Source organism: Berghia stephanieae, chromosome 10 (genome assembly GCF_034508935.2).
Source record: "Berghia stephanieae isolate SIO BIC M18660-M18661 chromosome 10, UCSD_Bste_1.3, whole genome shotgun sequence".
Classification (NCBI taxonomy): domain Eukaryota; kingdom Metazoa; phylum Mollusca; class Gastropoda; order Nudibranchia; family Aeolidiidae; genus Berghia; species Berghia stephanieae.
Genome location: NC_088369.1, coordinates 19,683,396 through 19,703,019, shown reverse-complemented (window position 1 = coordinate 19,703,019; position 19,624 = coordinate 19,683,396). Strand labels below are relative to the sequence as shown.

The 19,624-nt window shown below is 34.9% G+C and overlaps 1 protein-coding gene across 8 annotated transcripts in view; it reads right to left on the bottom strand.

Moving 5' to 3' along the window:
* LOC144980772 (Na(+)/H(+) exchanger beta-like) overlaps positions 1 to 15,822 on the bottom strand; it is a 44,453-nt gene extending 28,631 nt beyond the window's left edge. For 2 of the 8 annotated variants that reach the window (XM_078928558.1, XM_078928554.1), the window contains exons 1-10: positions 12,365 to 12,549; positions 10,281 to 10,757; positions 9,524 to 9,569; positions 6,878 to 6,919; positions 6,322 to 6,393; positions 5,682 to 5,763; positions 4,910 to 4,937; positions 4,002 to 4,114; positions 1,836 to 1,911; positions 187 to 257 (exon numbers count right to left, since the gene is read on the bottom strand). In XM_078928558.1, coding sequence (XP_078784684.1) covers positions 187 to 257; positions 1,836 to 1,911; positions 4,002 to 4,114; positions 4,910 to 4,937; positions 5,682 to 5,763; positions 6,322 to 6,393; positions 6,878 to 6,919; positions 9,524 to 9,569; positions 10,281 to 10,668 — 918 coding nt within the window. In that variant the 5' untranslated portion in view covers positions 10,669 to 10,757; positions 12,365 to 12,549. Of the gene's footprint in view, positions 1 to 186; positions 258 to 1,835; positions 1,912 to 4,001; positions 4,115 to 4,909; positions 4,938 to 5,681; positions 5,764 to 6,321; positions 6,394 to 6,877; positions 6,920 to 9,523; positions 9,570 to 10,280; positions 10,758 to 11,998; positions 12,248 to 12,364; positions 12,618 to 15,754 lie in introns of those variants that run through there. The other 6 variants (XM_078928555.1, XM_078928557.1, XM_078928552.1 and 3 more) reach the window with 6 other exon arrangements.
* Between the last annotated feature and the right edge of the window lie 3,802 nt (positions 15,823 to 19,624).

Here is a 19,624-nt window from a genome sequence, read left to right as displayed (position 1 = left end):
ATTCCAAGACAAAGACAGAAAGCATGTTGGAAAACAGATATAAGGGGATAGAAGACACAGTATGTACCCCCCTGCCCACTATGGGAGGTCAGGAACCCCACCCAGAGCAATAGCCTTTAGTCCTTCGCAAAGATAGTGGGTTTTAAATGAATCTGACAGAGATGAATTGTTCCAACAATGACTCACATGAGCTCCGGTGATTTCATCCATGACATTGTAAGCTTGGAAGACTTTATACAGAACCACAGTCACACCATCTGGAAAAGGGGTTGAAATAAAAAAAAATTAGTTATAGTTGGACTAAACGCCTCCATCGGAGAGATCCCAATAGCTCAGTTGGTAGAGCACACTCTTCACAAGTAAAGGGACCGTGATCGATTCCAGGTGCAGTCGAGATATTCTTTTTGACCCTCTTGTCCAACCAGCAGTGATTGGGTAGCTTGATCTGTTAGATGTGGTGGAAAGTACTTTGCAATAGACTAGCATCCAATCCAAATGATAGCAAGTAATTGCTATTGTCCGTTTCACGATATAGAAACTGGGATAAACTCCCAACTCCACAGGCCTGGTGGCTCTGAAGGAATAATGCCTCCAACCAGCGTCATGCCAGATTGAACATGCTTTTAGGAACAGAGTTGAAGTCTAAATCTCAAAATTTTACTAAAATTCAACGTTGTTGATAAAAAACTAAAATGTTCTATTGACTACTGTATTGATATCAAACTCGATTCTATTTGACTGGTGCTTCATTCTGACAAAACATTGAATCAACACAATGGGTGGCATATTTACATTAACTAAAGAAGAGACATTGGAACGTTATACCAAGCCAAATGGAAAACAACGTGCCTTACACACTTCTGACATATGTCTGTATTTAAAGTGATGTATTAATGTTTTCTTTTTACTTTTTTGTTATTGGCTGAAGGAGGATTTTGAGCCTTAAACATTCCATTTTTGGTATTTTGTTCTTTCTGTAGCTGTTATATTCATTGGTGTACATAAAAAACAATTGGGGTTTTGGTGTATTCAATACTAAGAATAAACAATATATTGTTTTTCTTGTTTAATGTGTGTGTGTGTGTGTGTGTGTGTGTGTGTGTGTGTGTGTATGTGTGTGTGTCTTTTGAATGTATCACTAGGTCAGGTCTCATCCCAATAACTAGTTGTAATGATTAACTCTCCCATCTTCACAGGAATGGACAATTGAACAAATTTGTTCAATTGTAATTCATGTTGAGTGCAATCGACTAGTGCAACTATGTGGTCTAGTGGAATGACACTCGCTTTCGGATCAGGAAGTTCTGGGTTCGAGCCTCGCTCGGCGCATAGTTGAGTTGTTGGAAAATGTTCTTTACTCACATTCTCTCACCATACTCAGGTGTAAAATGAGTACCTGGCCATTAACAGCATTGTCTTTGTCAGAAAAAATTATAATATCGACTAAGAGGCGTCATGTCTCATTCTAATGTTACGTGTTGCTGTTGGTCACGGACCCTTTGTAAAGCACTTTGAGCATGTTTAGTGGACATTGTGCTCCATAAAAGCTCAATTTGTTTGTATTTTTTAAAAATGAAACTTGTATATCATAGAATTTATCAAACATATCCATAATTATTTATAAAAAGAACAATAAGGAGTGTCGGGCAGTGAAATCCCATGATCTAGCAAGTTGCATTTGAAGTACATGGCAAAGTTTACGAGATATTTCTTAATATATTACAATTTTTTTCTAACAGCAAGTATGTCGGTATGACTTACAAAATATTAGATATTAGAGCTCAATTATAAATTTGAGAATAGAGGATATCGTGTGGAGCCCATTGTACACTCACCATTTAAAAGGGATTCCCCAAACACCAGGAAGTACAGGACGTGATTTACACCAATTTCATTAAATACAGCCAGGACCTGAGGACAATGAAGAATAGTATTTAAAATGTTTTTTATTTTGTTTTTAAGGGTTTTACGGCACTTGCAACACATTAAGGTTATATCAGCACCAGTAAAAAGGAAGAAAAAGGGATAGTAAAAAGTTGTAGAATTACAAATATAGCACCCAAGAAAAGTAAGACTGAGGGGAATTGGGAACAAATAGGGATCAGATGTAGATTCCAAGAGCACGCTATCAAAGTACTTAGTTGAGACCACCTATAAGTCTCATCTGGACACAAGCACAAAATCCAACAAAGAGGAATACACTCAAATGCTTACATTATACATTAAAAATAACAAATATAATAATACATAACAGGGAGATAATTTACAAGGAAAAAAATGTCATCTCCCAAAACAATAACTATGCATTTGACTGTTTCCCTCTTAGCCAGGACTCCGGCGAGAGCCAGGAAAAAATCAAGTACCGTAATCTCATTCCAAGACAAAGACAGAAAGCTTGTTGGAAAGGATATGAGGGGATAGAAGACACAGTATGTACCTCCCTGCCCGCCATGGGAGGTCAGGATCCCCACCCAGATAATAGTATTTAAAACTCACAGCATTTGAAAAAAAGATATATATACACTGGTTTTCCTTTCATAAACCCTATGGTAGAATATTGTGTAGATCTTTTAGTCCCTCAGAGTCACTTGGCCCATGGAGAAGAGATTATCCCAGTTTCTATAGCGTGAAACAGACAATAGCAATTGCTTGCTATCTTTTGGATAGGACACTAGTCTATCGCAAAGTAATTTCCGCCAAATTTAACAGACTCAGCTACCCATTCACTGCTGGGTGGACAAGGTGGGGAGTTCAGAAAAAAAAATCTTCATTGCATACGGGATCGATCTCGATCCCTTTCCGTGTGAAGCAAGTGGTCTACCAACTGAGCTATTGGGACCCCCAATCGTGGAATGATCAGGCTAAATGATTATTTTCATTGCAAGACACAGTGGAATCTGCATTAAGACAACAATCTTAAAGTCAACAACACCTCTTGTTAGTCCCAAATGTTCTGTTCTTTATCCAAGTGTGTTCCATTGATAATGGATAAAGTCGACCTTGCTTAAAGTCAACTAATTTTTCTGGTCTGACAGAGTTGGCTTTAACAGGGTTCCACTGTGTTTTAAAAGAATGTTTTTTGTTTTTACATGAACAAATCAATTCAGAATTGAAAAAAAGTCTTTTGGTTTGTGTTAAATTGAAACTTCTCACAGACTCAACCTTGGGGTTAAATTGGCCTCAGATTATGTTTTTTTTAAATATTAGTTATTTGGCCATTTATATCAGATAGGTTTTTCATGGGAATGCCAACAAATCTATGGTGTCAAATCCATATAAAATCACAATTTAGAAAAAAAAATAACCTCTGAATGGATATTACTATTTTTTTTTTTAAACACTCAGAATATCAAAGTGAAAAACAATATTATGCAAACACGGAGTGTAAAAAAAAAAAATTAATTAATTTTGAAAACTCGAATAAAAGGGCAGGTCTGGAAATAAATTGCAATAGACTAACATCCTATCTAAAGGATAGCAAGCAATTGCTATTTTTTGATTCATGCTATAGACACCAGGATAAACTTCGGTTCTATGGGCCTATTGTTTCTGAAGGACTACCACTTCACTGGATATGATATGTTACAGTGAATGTCATAATCAGTCGGATCGTGAAAAGGTTTGAACTGAGATATTGCCAAGTTTAGTTAGAAGGCCAATTTTAATCAAAAATGAGTTTTGTTAATAAAAGATTAAATCAACCCTTTTTTACATCTTCGGGAAATGTCAAAACTTAATTTCACTTCTATATATATTTTTTACAGTTAGTGAAGTTGAAAAAGTATGAAATTTGAGAAAAGTTGCTGGATACCTTTCCCATACATCTGACCATAACTTCATGAAAAATCACCAGATTTGCTTCAAATAAAGATTAAAATGCTCTAGTGAGCATTCTTTCAGAAAATGGAGAAAAAAAAGCAAATCCAAAATGTTCATCTTCCGAGTGATTGTGTCATGCACTGACACAAATGTTATGAGAGTGATAATATTGCCAGACTTACAGCCACAGGATCCACAGCGACGATCAGAGACGAGAAAACCATCAGCTCCACAAACCCCAAGTCTTCAATGGACCCCATGGCTCCGGAGTTGGCTAATCCAAATAAGCTTAAACCTGAAATGATTCATATATTGTAGTAAATGAGGAGATATTGGTGGGAGGAGGAGGAGGAGTAGTGGTAGTGGTAGTAATGGTAGTAGTAGTAGTGGTAGTGGTAGTAGTAGCAGTAGTAGTAGTAGTAGTAGTAGTAGTAGTAGTAGTAGTAGTAGTAGTAGTAGTAGTAGTAGTAGTAGTAGTAGTAGAGTAGTAGAGGTGGTAGTAGTAGAGGTGGTAGTAGTAGTAGTAGTAGTAGTAGTAGTAGTAGTAGTAGTAGTAGTAGTTAATAGTAATAGTAGTAGTAGTAGTAGTGTAGAAGGTGAAAGAGAAAAGGAAGTAGAAGAATAGCAATAGCATCAGACCAAAGAGGAGAGAGAAGAAGAGGAGGAGTTGGAAAAGGTAGAGGAGAGGAGGAGGAGGATGAGAAGCAAGAGCTGGGGGAGGAGGAGGAGGAGAAGAAAGGGATATTGCGCAGAGACAGCGACCCGGACTTTCTGAAAAAAAAAAATTATGCGAAAAACTCTTCTATGATAATAAGGGGCAGAACAACTTATATGTTATTTTTATTTGTATTCTATTCTTACAGACAATGGAATGTGAAACCAAGCCCTTTCCCCCCACCCCCAAAGAAAAAAAAGTGGATAACGTTAATTTACCACTCTATTACATTCAAACATATTGATTTATCTTATTCTAACATGTTAAAAAATCTCATTAATCAAATCCATGACATTTTTCAATAATTATAGTTTTATAGACAAATAAGATTGGAAATATTTAACAAATTTTCCTACTCATTTAGCTCATACTTACCAACAAATACACAGGCCAGTATAGTTCCCTGCAAATTAAAAAAATATATATAAATAAGCTTTAAAAGACTGTAATCATTAAACCAAATAATGCCATAATGTGTTAAACAATATCTTGTTTTTGTATAAAAATGTCGGTATTTTGTTGTTCTTTTTTTTTTTCAAAGCTTTCATAGTTATATATTCATTATTTTATATTACTTTTGACACAATATTTGCAGCAAATACAAAAATAATGTCTCTACTCCAGATTGACTTAAAATAAACGTTTAAAAAATATGCCAAGTTTTTTTTGGAGGTTTTTTAATGGACTGACTTAACCTTAAACCTTCCACCTTTGCACTGTTTTGGAATCTTTACTTTAGTCATTAAATATACATACACAAGTTTGGATTAGAGAACATTAGAATAATCTATCTCAATTTATAAAACAAGTATATAAAGTGTCGCCATTAATTCTTAATTCTATAAAACATTTACATATAAATTCAAACTAGGGGTCATAGGGACAACATATTTCACTTTGTAAAATTTATATATGTCACCAGAAATTCTTAACTTTATATTCATACATTTTTATGCATGCACCTAGGTAAACGAATTTTCATTTTTTGGATTAATAAAGATTATTATTATTATTATTATTATTATTATTATTATTATTATTATTATTATTATTATTATTATTATTATTATTATTATTATTATTATTAATAGTATTATTTGAAACCACTTTCATTATTTTATCCAACTTAACATCGAACTCAACTCACCACCACAGCAAAGAGAAGAATGCTACCCAAGTTTTCAATAAATGTTCTGTCATGAAGACTGTATGCAGCTTCCAAGATGATGCTGTGAAAGAATTTGTATTTCAAATATTTAAAAATATTCAATAAAGGTAATTAATTTAAGTAGTGATTTACAAATGAAAGATGAAAATGTTGCTGCTTGAAGCTCGAAGGAAAAAATAATGAAGTGTATTGAATTGTAAGCTTCAATTTATTAGACAAGACAGATACTGTGAACGTTTCGGATTTTCCCTTTACCAACAAAACAGGATGAATGAAACACTACAGATGAATGAGATAATGTGATAGTGGCGTTGTTAAGGTGAATGAAATGAAGCTTACAATGTAATACTCATAGTTATTTTTTACAAATTCATGAGGAAAACGTCAATGCATAAGAAAAAAAGATGAAAATTATATTAAAATTGAAACGAGGAATTAAACTGAAATATTGTGGGTCATCTCAAAACTTTGATAAATCTATTATCTTGGAATGTTATCCTGTAATCGATAGTCTTAAGCTTACAAGATATAATAAATAATACTTAAACAAAAAATGGTGGGGGTAAATTTTGATATATTTATTACCAAATGCTTTATTCCAATTTAATTTTACACTTACGGAGGTAACAAAAATACGAAGAATTCATGAGGCCTGAAAAATGTTGGAAAAGTTTCCTGTGCATCTGTAAAGCTGAAAATAAATATTAAGTCTTTGTCACTACAATCGAATAAATCATTTTTTTAAATGATTAAGAGAGATTGGATAAAATCAACAACATCCAACTTTAACTGCACTAGGACCAGATGTTTGTGGTGTTTTAAAAATACATCTCCCGTAGAGTTAAAAATAGGATTTAGTTGTAGTTGTTGGAGTCCGGAACTGATAAAATACTTCTTAAATATATCATTATAATTATTATAATATTATATAATATTTAAGGTATATACTATTACTTCTAATTTTATGATGATAATAAATTTACATTTTTTCAACAACAACAAAAAATATATATATAAAATATTGACCTGTACAAATCCAAAATTCATTTAAATTCAATTCAACTACACCGAGCAATTAATTTAAAAACCGATAACAAAAAAAGTGTATTCTAAAACAAAATGGATTAAATATAAAAGGAAATCTATAGTTTTCATTATAAATCAAAATGACTCACTGGATCAGAGCACCAAAGACAGTCCCAAGAACGATAAGAATACTAGAAGGAAAAAGAAGATAAAATATTTAGTCAGGTTCAGAAATTTTTATTTTAAAGAAAAAAATGGATTATTAAATAGAAATTATCATTCTAGATTTTAAAAATAAATAAATTTAAAAAATTAATAAATAAATGCAAACTTAAAGTCATTACTTCCTTATGACGAATGCAAACCAAAGGCATTTATTGCTTTCAGTTTAGTTCGCCAGGTAAATCTAGCCAGTCTAGTGATGATGAGTCATAGCTTTACACAGAGAGGGAGACAATTTTTTCGCCGTTTTGATCGATTTTTTGCCGTTATTAAGTGTAGCAAAAATATTTTTATACTACCAAACAGTTTATCAACAGAGTTTTCATTGATTATATAATCATAATTATGATGTTGTTAAAAAGCAAGAGGGATAACCCATGAAATTGATACATAAATTTAAGTGAATTAAAATTTTTAAGAGAATATTTTAACACGTTCAACACTTAAGATTTTTAAACAAAAGTAATGGAAATGATGTTGAATATCTGTAGAATGTAGACATATAAATTTTATACCAGTAGATTGAGGCGTTTTTGAGATATCAGTTCACCTGTACGTAAAAGTAAGGATTTTGAGTAGGGTAAAACTGAAATCCAATCACAGCATTGTCTTAATAGACATTTTTTAATAAACCAGAAACATAGTCAAATGTGATTCACTTATATTTATCCCAGAATCAATGAATTATAAGAATTCCATTAAAAATTGTTATATAAGGACATTCATTTAAAGACAATCAAAACCACTAAGAAAATCTTAAAGAGTTCGGCTTATAATTTTCATAAACTTATTTTTGAGATATCCAAGCCCATTACTTTTTTTTATGTACTTGACCTGCACCTCTTTTAATTTGTGTGCCATATAGACTGCATATAGCACATCATTGGTGAAAGATTAGGATCATATTCACCTCATTAAGTATTGTTTCTTATTCAGAGTTTTCTCATTGAACCAAAGAGGTATCAATACCTGCATCGCATTTCTTTAAATTATGTACCAGTGAGATACATTTCTCGCAAATTGGAATATTTAAATATGTCAGAATTTCTCATTTATATTTATAGTCAATTGTTGATAACGTCTAGAGTCTTTTAATCCACTCAGCACGGCTCTGTACTCTTTCACAACAAATTCGACATATTTCATTTGTACTGGTGTGATGACCGTCTTCAGTGTGTCTCTCCATGACCTGAACAGAACTTTAAGTAAATTTAAGAAATATCTAAAATTTCCGCTTAAATTCAATGAAATCAAATTAAATAAATGTCTCTTATCATCACTATCTAGTTTTATTATTGGGTTTCTAAAATATCATGAAATATTCTCCTCTTTGTTGGTAACAAAAATAATTATTGAGATTCCTTTCCACACCCTCTATTCTTAAATCCCTGAATCTACATAATAAAGTATATATCATATGAAAGATAATTTTATCTACTTTTCTCTGATCCCTCACCCTTGATGGTAAAAAGTGTTGGTTTTATATTTTGAATTTTTAAATATTTCTTAAACCTATAATTTTAATATTTATTTCATAAAAAACTCTGATTATTCAAAAGAGCAAAACACAAACTTATCATTTAATGATGTAAACAAAAATAATTGCGTCTTGTAGAGGAAAAGCTGGTCTTTGTATCCATATATGTTTGAAAATTATGAAAAAGATGCTGCGTCCACAACAGGCTGAGCAAATTGAGTATTTTGATGAAATTTCTACTACTCTCTGCCGGAGAGAAATTCAAAGCGATGAGATTTACCTGCAGATATAATTTATTGCCAATGCACGCCGTCTCGACAGCTGCTATCACTGTGGCTGACGGTGGATTGTTTACATTACTTGATGGTAGCCAGTGAGGGAAGAAGTAACTAAACTGAAAGTTTGGGCCCTATTTAAACGGCTGTGAAAAGTAAAACTGAATTAATAACTGAAGAAAAAATGTTCAAAATTGTGATTGCCACTTTGACGTTTGACGGTAATAAATGATAAATGTCCTTTCAACAATTTCTCTTAGGAACCTAGACACTTATAGATATAAACATTCTTTACTGAAACTGTTCTCTGAAGTTTTGGTCAATTTTTGAAACAATTTGTAAAAACTCTGATAACGATTGGTTGACTTTATCCACTATCAATGGAACACATTTGGGACCAACAAGGTTTGTTGACTTAAAGCAGAAGTTGGTTTTAGTGAATGTTGATTCTATGCTGTTTCTACTGTAATATGGTTTTTAAACATTATCACTACACTACTAAATTAGGTTAGTTTCATATTCATATGGGGCAACGTGGCTCAGCGGTACGGTCTTTGCTTCCTACCCGAAAGGTACCGAGTTCAATCACCCGCCGCTGCGTTGTGTGGCCTTGAGCAAGTCACCTCGCCCTAGCTCACTTTGCGGCGCTGCTCTGCAGCTGACGCCTGGGTTATTCCAGTCTTCCCTTGGAATAGACCCTAAAGACAAATTTCCCCTTGGGGATGAATAAAGGGAATTTTATTTATTTTTTATTTATTTATAATACTAAAAGTGCTTTTACTTTATATTTATAGTGAAAAGCTTGAGGTGTGAAAACTTACCACGATTCCGGTATTTTACTGGACAAAAAGCCTGCATGATGGTAGACTGTGGAATCGTTGTAGAAATCAAAAAATGAATAAATAATAAAGTGACAACAAGAGGAGATTTCTATTTATATTTTGAATTATTTCAATGGAGATGATGAATCAGATGTCATGAAATGTTCAACATCCTTAAAAGCTAAATTATTTATAAATTCACATAATGATTTTTATCTTACCAAAAATAAATATATCAAAATAAATAAAAGCATATGGAGACATACAGATAGAACATTTTAATAGAATAATCTTGATAAACAGGGTTTCGTTTTCCAAATGCTACAATATCTATTCCACACCATATTTGTCAATAAATACACTTTTTACCAACAACCAGATACCCATTCATACCTGAGTCAAGTGGGGAAATATGAGCAACATGCCCTAATCTAGGACAAGACAATAAGGTAATCAATCATTCAGTATATGACCCCAACTCACATTTGCTTAATTAAGAAACCATACTAATGCGTGACTGATGCCACACAAAAAAAAAATTATATTGAAACAACAGTAGCAGTATTGCAGTAGCATATTAGTAGTTGTATTAGTTCAATATGATTATTGAACTAATACTACTAATGCCACTGCAATACCAAGTTCAAATAACAAACTGATGGTAATGAGATGAACAACAAAAATATACATATTATTATAACTCTTTACAAGACAATTATTTGGAAACAGAGGACCAATCATATTAAGGTTAACTCACCAATCTTGCAAACACCTGCCAGAACCAAGATGAGAGTGAAGATCAAAGGATCTCGAATTTCATGATAATTCCACGACGCGACGACCAATCCTTCAGTCTTGTGTCCACCGCCTTCCTTTTTGCCATGGCTGTTATTTTTAACGCCATGAGTCAATTCAATTTTTTTCTTGCCAGCTGTAACGTTGTAGCTCGAGTCATCCGGGCCATTTGATTTTGATGTGGGACTGATCACCTTGAGCGTCGAGGCATCATCTGTTATAACCTTAGAGTTAGAGTTTAAATCATCTGCCTGGATTGACGCTGTGCTATACAGAACAGCAATGAGAGTAACAGTGATGAAAAATGACAACCTTGGAATTCTTAGCCTCGTCAATGGTAGCTGCGTCATTTTATTGCTCTCTTTTTTAAAATTAAAATGTCTTATCCCCGATAATCACATTTAGTCTTCTCTTGTGTTTCCAAGTTACTGGAACCAATCTGTTTGAAAATGGAAAGAAAATAGAATAGAAAATGGCAATTGACAAATTTTATTTCTTTACTAACTTACTTACTTTACCGAACCAGCGACCACCTGGGCTCTAGCCCTTCGGTATTGTGCCATGACACAGTTTATTGGGGTTTTTAAAAATAAAATCAACTACTCTCCGTAGTCTTTAAAAGAATTATACTCTCATAAAATTTTACCACTACAAGATTTTATAAAGCAGCTTCCTGCAAATAGTAATACTTACAACAAGTCCAAAAAAATTTTACAATAATTTGTGGTCAATTTGTTGATGCTGTTATTTTAGGTGTCTTTTAATTGTTGGATTTGTGTGTATCTGTGTGTGTGTGTGTGTGTGTGTGTGTGTGTGTGTGTGTGTGTGTGTGTGTGTGTAGTTAACAGTAGTGCCAACGGTAATGATAAAGGATGTGGATGATGATGATGATGATGATGACGATGATGATGATGATGATGATGATGATGATGATGAGAATGATTCCAATTCAATCTCTGCTATTTGTATCAATAAAACAGTTGAGCAAAAGCTCAGTGCAATGCAAGGCTTCAATATCATTAAACGAAAAATGAATATGTTTTGTTGTTGTTTTTAAGGGTTTTACGGCGCTTGCAACACATTTCGGTTATATCAGCACCAGTAAAAAGGAAGAAAATGGGATAGTAAAAAGTTATAGAATTACAATGTAAGCACCCAAGAAAAAGTAAGACATAGGGAAACTGGGAACAAATAGGGATCAGATGTAGATTCCAAGAGCATACCACCAGTGTACTTAGTTTGAGATCACCTAAAAGTCTCATCCAGACACAAGCACAGGTCCCAACTAAGAGGAATACACACCAATCATTTAATATAATATGTAAACTCAACATAATACAATGCATAACAGAGAGATGATTTACAAGGAAAAAAATATCATCTCCCAAAACTATAACTATACATTCGACTGTTTCCCTCCCAGCCAAAGAGCTCCGGCAAGGATCAGGACAAAACTAAGTAATCTCATTCCAAGACAATGACAGGAAACAATTGGAAAACGGGTATGGGGGGATAGAAGACACAGCATGTACCTCCCCGCCCACTATGGGAGGTCAGGATCCCCACCCAGGAAAAATGAATATGTTCTTAGTTTCAAAAAATTGTAATAAATAATTAATGGTCGAAAACCCTTCTTCAGTAAACAACAAACAATTTAATTTAAAGGCTAATATTAAATACTTCATATAAAATCCAGATAGACGGGAGAAAAAGTCTCTACACATCCTATCAGAGGAAAACGGTTCTCGGTCACAGTAAAGCCAAAGCCAGCCCTGCATCCAGGGCTCAAATGTATTTATTTGCAGTGGAAGCAAGTAAGCAATCTGTCGTTTGCTGCTGATTTTCTGGTTTGCAGAAAGTGTACAGTCGAAGAAATTGTGTTCGTTGTTGTGGATGTGGCTTACTGCTAGCCGTTTTAGATGAGTGGCTGTATTATTTATTATCATTATTCGTGATTCTTACAGCTACAGTAAGGGCCACACTCTGCACGGGACTTCTACTTTTACCGGTATCGGCAGAAGCAAATTGAAGGAAGTTTTTATTTACCTTTACCTCATTTATGCTTTTACAAATAAAATGACTACGAGTCACAAATGCCAGGAACTATAGTAAACTTGCAATTTATTATTTAAATGTCAATAGAAAAATTAAGTTATTTATGTTACTCTTTACTTCCATAGCAGTCAGTCACGGACGTTTTGTTTGTTTACATTTTACTTACAATGGAAGACAGCAGACAGTGAATCACTCAAATCTTCACTTTCTCGTGAACACAGTTGCCAGAAAAGCTTTTTTGATTAACCTTGGTGGGAGAAAAAACGCCAAAATTACCGTAATGATTAAATAAACGACACATTTACCTAGCTGAGTCACATTTATCTTTATTTTTACAGATGAAGAAAGATACCGATTGCCGATCTATCGATTAAAAAATATTTGTATTTTGTGAGAATGTTGAATTTTAGTCAGAGAAAAACCTAGTTATTTTTTTAATGTGGCCAACCCCCCCCCCCCCCACCCCCCCCCCCCCCCCCAAATAGCAAAAGTGAAGTGCATCGTGCAGTATCTTCTTTGTCACATGCACTATAAATAGGTATGTTATCGATTTTCATCATCATCATCATCATCATCATCATCATCATCATCATCATCAACAGCAGTAGCATTGTCATAACCATGACTTGTTTCGTTTGAGGTGTGTTAAATAAAGGGAAACAAAATGATCGAATCCAACAGAGTTCTGACCTAAATCCAAGAGCAAATAAAATAGAATAAAATAACATTTATTCAGAACATTTTTACGGAAACCAGTATCAGTGCGCGTCAAAATGTTTCATTTATTCATCCAGCACGCCACATGGAACCAAATCGAAGGTGAAAAGCGGCTGCAGTTGTCGCCTGCTAGAACAAGCCTACCCTTCCTCTTGATCCACACTCTTAGGGGGATAAGTAAATATGACAATAACATTACGTGTGTGGAGTAGAGATAATATTATTATAACACCTCCCTGTGGAACCCACAGTTTAGCGCCAATGGTGTAACTTATACAGTAGCACTAGCCGACATATCCCAATAAACCATGTCTAATAATATGTGACCCATCACCTCAAAACGTTTTAATCTCGGAGACGTTGAGATGTTGAAAATTGAATTCATATCCAAAAATTGATATCAGACTTGATTTGAGATTCTATTAATAACTAGTAGTAGTAGTAGATAGTCCTTCAGAGCCATTAGGCCCATGGAGTCGGAGTTTATCCCGGTTTCTAAAGCGTGAAACGGACAATAGCAATTGCTTGATATCCTTTGGATATGACGCTAGTCTATCGCAAGGTACTTTCCGCCAAATCTAACAGACTCAGCTACCCATTCACTGCTGTGTGGAGAGGAGGGGCAGAAAAATATCTCTACTGCACCTTTTGCGTGTGAAGCGAGTGCTCTACCAACGGAGCTATCGGGACCCCTCACCATTAAGGAGAATGAATGCGTTATTTTAGAGTGCTAAAGATTGCCATTTCCCACTTTTAATCAGTTTGACTTCATTTGACTTTTTAGTGCCAGGTTAAACCAAAGATAAAACCGTTTTGAGCCTATGGGTCACGTATCTTTCGATTAAAGCGACCCTCGTCTTGACAAAACAAAAGACTCTCAAACCTGGGACTTCGCATAATTTAATCGATAGATATAATTTGAAGGACGAGCTTTCTGGCCAAATTTTGAAGTACGCGTTGTTTTTCCAGATTATTTATTTAAAAAAATAGATGGCAGTCTGTAACCGTAACCTGCCTATAGATAGTATGCACTTGGCTAAGAAGTTCACAACATTGCCATCCGGAAGTGTAACGGACCAACACACAAAACTATGTGTATCCATGAACGTTTATAGTCGGGTTAATACAGTTCAGTGAGCATTACTCATAAACGCGGATGGCGAAAACCAATAACAAAGACCTGGGTGACGTCATCTTCGAACTATCAGATAGTTCGAAGATGACGTCACTCGGGTCTTTTTTATTGTTTTTTGCCATCCGCGTTTATGAGTAATGTTCACTGAACTGTATTAACCCGACTATAAATGTTCATGGATACACACAGTTTTGTGTGTTGGTCCGTTATACTTCCGGATGGCAATGTTATGAGCGTCTTAGCCAAGCGCATTCCAAGACAAAAACAAAAAGGAATTTGGAAACCAGATATAAGCGATAGAAGACAGAGTTAGTACCTCCCTCCCAATATGGGAGGCCAGGAACCCCGCCCAGGAGAGAGAGAGAGAGAGAGAGAGAGAGAGAGAGAGAGAGAGAGAGAGAGAGAGAGAGAGAGAGAGAGAGAGAGAGAGAGAGAGAGAGAGAGAGAGGGGGGGGGAGAGAGAGAGAGAGAGAGAGAGAGAGAGAGAGAGAGAGAGAGAGAGAGAGAGAGAGAGAGAGAGAGAGAGTGAGAAAGAGAGAGTGATTTGTTTTGTTTTGTTTTTAAGGGTTTTACGGCGCTTGCAACACATTTAGGTTATATCAGCGCCAGTAAAAAGGAAGAAAATTGGATAGTAAAAAGTTATAGAATTACAATTAAAGCACCCAAGAGAAGTAAGACATAGGGGAACTGGGAACAAATAGGGATCAGATGTAGATTCCAAGAGCATACCACCAATGTACTTAGTTTGAGATCACCTACAGTCTCATCCGGACACAAGCACAAAATCCAACAAAGAGGAATACACTCAAATGCTTCCAAATAACAAATATAATAATACATAACAGAGAGATGATTTACAAGGAAAAAAATATCATCACCCAAAACAATAACAATGCATTTGACTGTTTCCCTCTCAGCTAGGACTCCGGCAGGGCCAGGACAAAACCAAGTAATCTCATTCCAAGACAAAGACAGAAAGCATGTTGGAAAACAGATATAAGGGGATAGACGACACAGTATGTACCCCCCTGCCCACTATGGGAGGTCAGGATCCCCACCCAGAAAAGAGAGAGTGAGAAAGGGAAAGAGAGAGGGAGAAAGGGAGAGAGAGAGAGAGAGAGAGAGAGAGGGGGGACAGAGAGAGAGAGAGAGAGAGAGAGAGAGAGAGAGAGAGAGAGAGAGAGAGAGAGAGAGAGAGAGAGAGAGAGTCATAAAACTCGGTATTTTCTAGTTTTCATTATTTTAATCAGTGTAGGCAACAAAAAAAAATTAACATTAAAAAAAAGAAAAGGATATGATTGTTATGGTCAGGGAAGCGGGTATCTATATATAAACAAGAAATGAAGTGAGTAGAAAAGTGACAGAAGACAACACAGAATGAAAGCATGGCGATTGTTACGGCTGTGTTCGTTTTTATGCTTTATAGTCTCCTGATACTTTTCTACTCACTTTAGGTGCCTGCTCCACTCACTTTTATGAGTATATATATATATATATATATATATATATATATTATTTAAAATATTTACCACAATGTTTGGGGCAGTCTACATCAATGTTTCAGGCTTAATTTGCCATCTTCAGGACTGAGTTGTTTTGTTGACTGTTTTGATTCTTGAAGTGGTTCCGGTTTGAAGTTAATTAAGAGGAATTTGCGCCGATGGGGACACTTTCCGTAGATCTCATTTTTCATGTTGAGTGTGGCTTCATGAGGTTGTTTGATTATAGTATATTTTTCTTCCAGGCATAAGCTACATTGTTTTGATGTTGGTGTGTATCCTGTTGCTTTAGATAAAATTTTCCATGAAATGTTGTGGTCTATTTTGTTGTCTTTTAATTTCCAAATATGTTCGCTAGTGTTTCTAAATGTTGAGGTGTGGAGGTTGTATCTTGTTTTGAAATTATTTTCTGTTAGTCCTACATATTTTTCTTGCTTGTTTGTTTTAGTTTCTGTGACTGTGGCTTGGTAAATTAAACTTGATTCTAAGCATTGTTTGTTTAGCGGGCAATGTTCTTTATTTCTGCAGTTGCATTTTCTAGTGGGTGGGTTTTGCTCTTGTCGGTGGTTTATTAATATTTTTTTGTTGTGGCTTGAAATTATTTGTTCTATGTTGCGCATACACGAGTAACTTATTTTTATGGTATTCCTGTTGATAATTTTATGTAGCTTGTGGTTTTTTGGAAAGTGTGTATCAATTAACTTCAGGAACTGCTGTCCTATGTTTGTGCTGACGTTTATGTCGAAAGGTGGGTTGAACCAAGTTATGTGTCGTTTTCTTGTTTTACGTTCTTCACTTGTGTGTTGGTGTTTACATGAGAGGGAGGCGTCTGTGTATAAAAATGGTGTGTTGTATCCACTTTTTGTGAGTGCTTCTTTGTAGGGGGTGGCTGCGACGTTGAATATCTCTCTGTTTTCCGAAAGTTTCCGGAAAACAGAGAGATATTCAACGTCGCAGCCACCCCCTACAAAGAAGCACTCACAAAAAGTGGATACAACACACCATTTTTATACACAGACGCCTCCCTCTCATGTAAACACCAACACACAAGTGAAGAACGTAAAACAAGAAAACGACACATAACTTGGTTCAACCCACCTTTCGACATAAACGTCAGCACAAACATAGGACAGCAGTTCCTGAAGTTAATTGATACACACTTTCCAAAAAACCACAAGCTACATAAAATTATCAACAGGAATACCATAAAAATAAGTTACTCGTGTATGCGCAACATAGAACAAATAATTTCAAGCCACAACAAAAAAATATTAATAAACCACCGACAAGAGCAAAACCCACCCACTAGAAAATGCAACTGCAGAAATAAAGAACATTGCCCGCTAAACAAACAATGCTTAGAATCAAGTTTAATTTACCAAGCCACAGTCACAGAAACTAAAACAAACAAGCAAGAAAAATATGTAGGACTAACAGAAAATAATTTCAAAACAAGATACAACCTCCACACCTCAACATTTAGAAACACTAACAAAAAAACATCCACAAAACTCAGCGAACATATTTGGAAATTAAAAGACAACAAAATAGACCACAACATTTCATGGAAAATTTTATCTAAAGCAACAGGATACACACCAACATCAAAACAATGTAGCTTATGCCTGGAAGAAAAATATACTATAATCAAACAACCTCATGAAGCCACACTCAACATGAAAAATGAGATCTACGGAAAGTGTCCCCATCGGCGCAAATTCCTCTTAATTAACTTCAAACCGGAACCACTTCAAGAATCAACAACAGTCAACAAAACAACTCAGTCCTGAAGATGGCAAATTAAGCCTGAAACATTGATGTAGACTGCCCCAAACATTGTGGTAAATATTTTAAATAATAATTCGCTCCATTACTACATGTCGAGCACTTTTCGTACCATATTTGTATCAAACACGATTCAATATATATATATATATATATATATATATATATATATATATATATATATATATATATATATATATATATTGAACCACAAAAGTCTTGCACAAAACTTCACATGGCTATAACTTTTGAACCGCTCAAGATATGTGGATCAAGTAAAAACGATTCACAAACGCCAGCCTCTGATCTGTGGATTGCCATTATATAATCTTAAAGATTAATAAATCAAAAGTCGGGTTGAATGTCCAATTAAATTACTGACACAATAATCAAAACTTCAAACTTTAACCGCAATGGTTTGGCCATGATTATTTTTCCCTTGAAGATAAATAAATTTTAAAAATCTGGAAGTGCCAAATGGTGTCTGCACCTTTGTGACCAAAAATATGTTTTTGTTATTGTTTTTTTAAGGGTTTTACGGCGCTTCCAACACATTTAGGTTATATCAGCGCCAGTAAAAAGGAAGAAAATGGGATAGTAAAAAGTTCTAGAATAACAATTAAAGCACCCAAGAAAAAGTAAGACGTAGGGGAACTAGGAACAAATAGGGATCAGATGTAGATTCCAAGAGCATACCGCCAATGTAGTTAGTTTGAGATCACCTATAAGTCTCATCCGGACACAAGCACAAAATCCAACAAAGAGGAATACACTCAAATGCTTACATTATACATTGAAAATAACAAATATAATAATACATAACAGAGAGATGATTTACAAGAGAAGAAATATCATCTCCCAAAACAATAACTGTGCATTTGACTTTTTCCCTCCCGGCCAGGGACAGGACAAAACCAAGTAATCTCATTCCAAGACAAAGACAGAAAGCATGTTTGAAAACAGATATAAGGGGATAGAAGACACAGTATGTACCTCCCTGCCCACTATGGGAGGTGATCAAAAATAACAACCACGGTGATAAGAAGTCATTTGAATGTGATTAGTGTTCTTCCCACCCCTTGTCTTTGTTGAAATTGACTCAGACAGCAAATCTCCACAAACTAAATCATTACACACAAATTGTTTGTTTTTGTTTTTGCTTTTTTAAAAGGGTTTTACGGCGCTTGCAACACATTAAGGTCATATTAGCGCCAGTAAAAAGGAAGAACATGGGATAGTAAAAAGTTCTAGAATTACAATTAAAGCACCCAAGAAAAAGTAAGACAAAGGGGAACTGAGAACAAAAAGGGATCAGATGTAGATTCCAAGAGCATACCACCAATGTACTTAGTTTGAAATCACCTACTAGTCTCATCCAGACACAAGCACAAAATCCAACAAAGAGGAATACACTCAAATGCTTACATTATACATTCAAAATAAAAATAATAATACATAACAGAGAGATGATTTACAAAGAAAAAAATATCATCTTCCAAAACAATAACTATGCATTTGACTGTTTCCCTCCCAGCTAGGACTCCGGCCAGAGCCAGGACAAAACCAAGTAATCTCATTCCAAGACAAAGAAAGCATGTTGGAAAACAGATATAAGGAGATAGAAGACACACTTGGTTCAAGTAGGGAACAGATGTAGATTCCAAGAACCCACAATCAAAGTACTTAGTTTGAGATCACTTAAAAGTCTCATCCAGACACAGGCACAGGTCCCCACTAAGGGGAACACACTCAAATGTTTACAAACCACATATAATACATAAACAAAACATAATACATAATACAGTGCATAATAGAGAGATGATTTACAAGAGAAAAAAATATCATCTCCCAAAACTAACTATACATTTGACTGCTTTCCTCCCAGCCAGGGTATCCGGCCAGGGCCAGGACAAAACCAAGTAATCTCATTCCAAGACAAAGACAGAAAGCAAGTTGGAAAACAGACATAGGGGGATAGAAGACACAGTATGTACCTCCCTGCCCACTATGGAAGGTCAGGAACCCCACCCAGTTACAACACATGTATATATGATATTAGCTATATAAAAATGATTAAAAATCAACTCACATTCGTCCTACATGACATTAAAGAGT